General features: G+C 43.9%; 2 protein-coding genes across 2 annotated transcripts in view; one reads left to right on the top strand and one right to left on the bottom strand.

The window, feature by feature from the left end:
• T265_02484 (hypothetical protein) overlaps nt 1–7,150 on the top strand; it is a gene marked incomplete at both ends in the record, with an annotated part of 52,049 nt that overhangs the window by 32,485 nt on the left and 12,414 nt on the right. The gene's annotated exons all lie outside the window — the stretch shown is intronic.
• T265_02482 (hypothetical protein) overlaps nt 5,366–7,150 on the bottom strand; it is a gene marked incomplete at both ends in the record, with an annotated part of 8,395 nt that continues 6,610 nt past the window's right edge. The window contains one exon of the mRNA XM_009166731.1: nt 5,366–5,921. Coding sequence (XP_009164995.1) covers nt 5,402–5,921 — 520 coding nt within the window. The remainder of the gene's footprint in view (nt 5,922–7,150) is intronic.

Below are 7,150 nucleotides of genomic sequence, written 5' to 3'. Positions count from 1 at the left end.
AGAACCAGGGATACCCAGTCATACATCTGTCATAACCCTGCAATGGATTCCCCAGTACTTTGAGACAAGTCAGAGTTGGCTACGTAAGATTTCGACCTGGTATGGGGTTCAGTGAACATGTCTTTACGTTAGTCAAGCGCATGAGCAACTCTATCCACAGCACCCACTATATGTTTCTCTTTCCTAGGTGTGAAATCTCTCCTACGTATACTCGAACATAGATGGATATTCAGACAGCTAAGTAATATACCACGTGCTCTATATTCCAGGAATTCGTGTAAGTTTGGAGTTTGCCATGAATGGTTGAAGAGCCTGCTTAAAACAAGGGGACTACACAAGGGCTGTCTTCTATATCCTGTTTTATTAGTTTTTTGAATTCGTGTCATGTTGGAGTTTGCCATGAATGGTTGAAGAGCCTGCTTAAAACAAGGGGACTACACAAGGGCTGTCTTCTATATCCTGTTTTATTTAGTTTTTTACTGATACACTCATCAAATGGACATTCCAATGGACCCAACTTCCATGAACTGGAATGCCCCTAGGGGAAGTGTGAGTGGGCTTCAGCTACGAGCGTGTTTCGTAAACTGATGACCATCATCTTGATTCATCTACCTCACGTGGAAGGAAGGCAGTTGCTCATTTTTTTCTCATGGATTTTACGCTCTAGATAAAGTTTTGGTAAAGTATTGCTACATGATTTTTCTACCCCCATCTGTCCCTGTGTTGATGATGGTCCAACAGGTTTGCTCGATCCGGTATGTGTGAGCTTCTGAACTGAAATAGTCGAAACAGGGGGTCAAGCTGATAGATCGAGTCAAGAGCTGGCTAGAAGACTATGTGGTTGAGATGGTCCACTTCTACTGGACCGTTGCGAAACCAGCAGTTTTTGTGAACTAAGCTGAAATACCAAGCGTAAACCTAAAGTTGAAGACAATAATATGGCAGAATAGAATGAATTATGTTACGAAAAGTCTAAATGACTCTAATGTTGTTCGCCCTCCAGAATTTGGTCTACGTGACCTTCCATGTGCTCGGCTGGAGACACTGAACGGTCGAGTAACTAATCGATATCAGATTGTATGACTGAATGTTGGAGATGGAGGCACCTCAGAAGTTTGTTGAAGGCTAAACTTGGTCTCCATCCAGCTTCACTCTTTTATTTTTCTACTATAAACCTTTATTTCTTTAAAAAAGTGACATGGTTTTGCGGCAGTGAGCGCGAATGTTCTCATCTGTTGTTGTCGTCGATGGTGACGATGATGATGTGCAAAAATGAACAATATTATTCGACGCCTAATTGGCTGTTTACGAACAGCAACAGTTTTTGCCTACTTATATTCCCAGCCAGTAATCTAGGAAACTGTCAGGAATGTCCAATTCCTGAAGATTATGCCAGAATGCCTGAGACCTACTGAGAAAATCCACTGAACGCCAGTCAGACAGCCTTGAATAATGGTCACACAGTATCCTTCAAAAAAGGGCGCGAAACGGCCTTGGATCAACGTCAAGCAGTGCGAGACAGCTTTGAATCAAGCTCAGACAGTGCCCCCTGAATATACAGCGCGAGACTGTTGTACTTTTCGCGTTCAGTCGCTTGTTCGCAGTAAGGCTAATGTGTCCCTAGATTGCGAGTCTTGTTTCAGCACCAGGCGCCGGAGCAGAGACAGCAATCAGATACACCAGAAACCATCAGTAACTAAATGCTTCCTGTGCGTAGTCATCACAACCGATAAAACTCTCCGTTTATGGCTACTTTCTGTGGTATTTGTGGTTACTAGTTTTACTAACTATCGATAGTCACGATCAGTCGACCGAATAAATCAAGAGAAGGTTAGCGGAATTCACAATGAGGATTCGACAAGAAACTGAGGTCTTACAGTCCACTAAATTGATTCAAAATTATTAGGGTGATAAAAGAAACTACTCACAGGGTTGCTGAGAACTCTTTGACAGCCCACGACCGGTTTCGCCGTTCTTGGGGCTCATCAGGTAGGTGCAGTTCCGTCAACCTTATGTTCTACTTGTAACTAAATTGCGCGAAATTACAGCGGCAAGTATCCTTTTATACCACTTATTCCGGTGCTATTATGTGGAACTTGAAGCAAGCAACGAGGTTTTTGTCAGCTTAATGCGCAGTAAAATGCACTTATAAAGAACTGCCGTGACACTTGTCATATATGCCACACGTGTGATGCGTAAAATTCGCTCTTACTGGATACAGTTAATCTCGAGTATTCAACTCAAATCGATAATTAGTACATCTCATAATTCCTGGTTTTTTCCAACGAATAGCTATTCAGGATGCAAAATGCATTTCACTCTCACATGATCTAGGAACACGGCTGCGCCGAATCATATTGGAAAACAGCTACCCTTTCACTTAACAGGCAGTAGCTTGAGACAAGAATTTCATTCTCCCTATCGCTAAAACCACAGTGTTCAGATCTCTTCGAGTGAGGGTCTTGTCGATCTGGAATTCGCAGACGACATCGGTCTAATATTTGAAGACTGTGAAGCGCAAACAATGCTTGAAAAGATAACGATATATTGAATAACCAATGTCAGTGGCGTCCATTCTATCCATTTACATTCAGATTGTCTGACTGAGCTTGGAGTTGTAGGGCCCTCGGCTATTTGTGGCGCTAACTCCAAGTCCCTCTCCCTGTCCCATTTTCCTTCTTCTTTCCGTGATGAGGCTTTGTTTTAATAAACTGACATGGCTGTACTGCAGTGAGGTACCAGTGCTCTCCTCTGATGTTGTCATGATGATGGTTGACGATGATGATGATGATGATGATGATGATGCTGATTCGACACCAGACTCACGTTCTTATTTGACACTAAATTCGAATTTGCTAACATGTCGTGACTTCACAAAAGAGTGCCGCCTATGTTGGAGGTAGACCGCAACGGAGATAAGGTGCCATAACTGTGATATTTTCAAATACATTTCAGGAATTCCTGTGAAGAGAGTCACAACGAAATGTATTCGATGGAGAACAGTTCACTTTAGAGTAGTTCCTGCTACAACTACTTTCAGGGGGTAGTTACGATTTTAGAGCCCCATCACTTCTGGCCACCAGTGACAAGCGAGACTTTTGCCCCACAAAGTTCACTCAAACGCCAAACAATGAGGATCTCAAGGATTGAGAGAGGATTCTCTTGGACGAAAGCTTTTATAGTGTTCACTTTTGCATTCATATATGCAGCAACCACATGGATATCAGAGCATCTAGCTCATCGAATCAGGGTTTCATAAAACTCTTCTTTGATAGCGTGAGAGCTACAGTCGGTTGGGGCGTAAGCAGACACGACAAACAGACATCACTCAACTTCCCCCTTATGAAACACATTTTCCTTTAGCCATCATGGCGCCTCTCTTTTCTAGACATGCACATAAGGCTTGCAATCGAGAGTCGGTAAGAGTTGTGTTTCACTGTTTATGGTCAAATTGTTTTATAAGCGGCACACGTATGCCAAGGATCATTGACTATGTTCACCCGGTCCATGGGTTTCCAAACCAAATTCACTTTGTAAGATTGTTCTCTTTCAAGCCGCTACATGTTCTCCTGCTACTGGTGATTTGCAGAATGGCGTCCTCGATTTGCAAATTACTTGCCCGTTTCTGCCCCAAGGATGATGCGCTTTAGAAATCACCCTCCTCGCTGTCGTACGTGCGTTGTAATAAAAGCGGAACAACCCGGTTTGGCGGTACAGATTTACTGAACCTTCGACAAACTTTCTCAGACAACACGGGCTTTGCATTGTCGTTTCCCAAACTAGTGCATTGTTCCATTACCATCACAGCAAATCGATTAACGTGCAGACATCTGACTAAACAATCGATAAGCGGTTTGATGCATTCCTGATGTGGGTGTATCACAAATTGTAAAACTGATGACACCTATTCTCGTAGTGCACTCTCCCCGATTGATGTAAAAGTGTTTTACTGACCGGCAGTTTTCCTAATAAACTGTGGGAAGGACGAGAGGTAGTCCTCTGAATAACAGAAGGGCACTGCATTGTTGAAGCCCGTGCGTGGTTTACCATGCTTCCGCCTAAAAAGACAGTTAGCGTAATTACTGAGCCCCTTGAATGTCCTTCCTGTCTGGTTCATGATTCCAAGTCGTTTTGGTATCAGAACAATTTTTTGTTGGTCACTGAATGGTGGGATCCACAGTTCTCGGTAGCCTTGTGGGGTCCGGTGTGTTCAGTGAGCTTAAGAGGGGCCTCTGCCATCGGATCAATAGTCGACAATTTGTTCTGTATGAGGGCATACTTATAAATCTCAGGTTTTTCGCCAAAGCTTAAGGTCAACAATTTGATTCCTGTCTTCGTCTCTTGCAGTTTCCATACCCAGGATTTCATTGTCTTTATTTATTTATTGTTTATTTCTCACATTTATTTTTCAAACCTCACCGCACACCATCAGCCCAACTCCACTATTGTTTCTAGTTGTCTAAATTGGAGGAGACAGAACTGTTCTTCGTATACAACTCCAAACGAAAATTGATCGGAACACTGCAGTATGTACTCGTGTAACTGTTATACTACTGGAGGGGAGGTATGCAAGTACTATGGTTCCTTGTAAATCCGCTTAGCGTCTCTTGAAAAGTGAGATCCATTGCGGAATTTGTGGAGTCACTTTGTAGCATTTGCTTGGATTTGAGCAACAGTCAATGAATATCCAGGAAAGTTAGGGGAGACGCTTTCAAGGTGAAGATGGATATTCAGTTTTTGTAAACAAGATGCATATGAGAGTTTTGCTTCCCTGTCCAAAAGTCTGTAACTGTTCAGTTGGCATTTCCCAATTCCGCATCGAAGACCTTCCAACCACTCGTAGGCATGTTCCTCAGTTGGAGTGACTTTGACCGCTTCCTAATCTATCTTCCTTGGTTGCACAGTTTCCTTGGCCAAAAGTGTCTGCACCCCCATAGAGAATTCAAGCACGTCCACATACTGCAATTTTTCGGGATAAAGGTGGTTCAGAAACTACCGAACGAGGGCTCCCGCCGTAATTTTCCACACTACTTTATGTAAGTCAGCAAGGCGGAGGCTGGGTTTCTTCGTTATTTTACTCCACAGTGACTTTATAAAACAGTGTATTCAATGGGACTTGACACCACGAAAGACTAACTCAATCACTAACGTGGCTTTTTTCTTTCTGTATAGCAGGCAGTGCACATCCGTAGTCTTTGACTGTTTTGTTGCTCCTGTTCACGCAAAATCAAACATGCCCTCGAATCAGAAGGGCTATAACTCGATTGCTTCTTTCGTTGTAAGATGAAGACTTTGACAGGATCAGCGGTAGTAAAAAGATTTTTGATTCTGAAACGATTATATTGAACCGTTACCAACAGAAACCAAGCAGAACAACTTACTTCACAAAATGGTGATAGGTTTACGCAACGACCTCATTAACGCCACTCCTTCCGAACCCCATTGGAGGCCGTCTATTTTGCCAATATTGATTATTTCCCGGTGAAGGTCGTTGTTTACGAGATGGTATCAAGGGCCGTGGTGGCCTCGTTTTGTAAGTTAGCTGTCCACCTTGTGGTGGCCCCCAACCAAAGGGTGGTCGTGAACCCTGCGGTGGTCGTGAGCCATAGGGTGGTCGTGAACCATGGGGTGGTCGTGAACCTTGGGGTGGCCGTGACCCATGGGGTGGCCGTGAACCTTGAGGTGGGAGAGTCTCAATGGGAGGTTCCGTATCTTGAGGAGGCGGAACTTCATTTTGATCATCAGGTGGAGCCCCTCCTTGGTCGCTTTCACCAGGTAGTTCTGCTCCTTGGCCGCCTTCGGTTGGCAGTTCTTCTCCCTGATCGCTTTCACCTGGCGGTTTCGAAGAATCCGTCCCTCCTGCCGGTTTGCAATCAGCGCTGGATCCCTCTTCATATGGTTTCGCTCCGACGAAGTTTCCACTGCAACAGACCGCGTTGAAAAGGGGGGTGACACAAAAAAGAAAACTGATGGTTAGAATCTGATGCGAAGACTATTGCTTTGAATAGAATCCCTTCCCCTTTGTCCCGCAAAATCTCCGCATACTAAAGACGATGGCTTCGAATTGCCAAATTATTTATACAGTGAATATAGTAGGTATTTATCGTGATTGTTGAATTAGAATACGCCGTCGCAACATTCAGTCAACATTTATATGTTTCTATGAGTCTAGGGAAAACGGATTTTTTAAAGAGATAAAATGATAGTGTGCCGTATCTTCCTGTTTGTGTCGCAAGTGTGGCATTTTCCAAGGGCTTTACAACCCTTCCACTTATAATACCTTCATCGTTTTTTTACATTTGTCACTGGTTTACTTCTCCAACTTCGTTCAAACTGCCCTTACCCAGGTAATGATATTTTTGAGTTTCCCACTTTTGAATGGTGACTAGTCTTTTCACCAAGTGTGGTTTAGTCTATCTTATACCTTGGAGTTTCTGTCACGTGACTCATAGTTTACTCGAGTGCACAAACAGTCGCTCTCGTCCTCCTGTTCAATCTGAAATATACTGGAATTCTTTGTCCACTCGGGACCACTGGTCTGTTAGCTGGTATGGACAGGAAGTTTGTTTTCGCAGTTGATATGATTACACCGGAAAAAAGATGACAGGAACTGATACTGGGGATTTTTGTCCTTTAAGTGAAGCCAGTCCATGCTGGAAAGCTGAGAAGCATTGTACATCCTCATTTGAAATCATCAGCAGTGCCCTGGAAGGTTTCTAAAACCCAGTGTTCAAAGCGTTGCCAACGAGAACCCTGTTGATCTCGTGTACACAGACGAGATCATCGTCATCTTTTAAGTTCTGTTGAATAACAACAGAGCTTGTACCTGTTGAATAAGGGGCGAGATGGCCTAACTGGTTACAGCGCGAATCTACTGACAGTCAGGTCCGTGGTTCGAACCCGACCCCCGTCTCTCGACTTCCCCTGTCTAGGTTTGGGCAACCTGGCAGTATCCCAGTCCTCGTGCAACCTTCGGGTGACATGGCAGTTAGACACTGAAAGGGTTCTACAGCTGAACGATTTTGTTGAATAAACCAACCACCGTCGTACCATATTTCACCATGCGCCTTGCGTTCAAAACCAAACTTTAGAACGTGCAGTCTCTGAGCACACCTCTTGGAATTTAAGGAAGATTACTGGCGGTTGCGGG

The sequence above is a fragment of the Opisthorchis viverrini genome, assembly GCF_000715545.1.
Source record: "Opisthorchis viverrini unplaced genomic scaffold opera_v5_30, whole genome shotgun sequence".
NCBI classification, from domain to species: domain Eukaryota; kingdom Metazoa; phylum Platyhelminthes; class Trematoda; order Opisthorchiida; family Opisthorchiidae; genus Opisthorchis; species Opisthorchis viverrini.
This window is presented reverse-complemented; position numbering and strand designations above follow the sequence as displayed.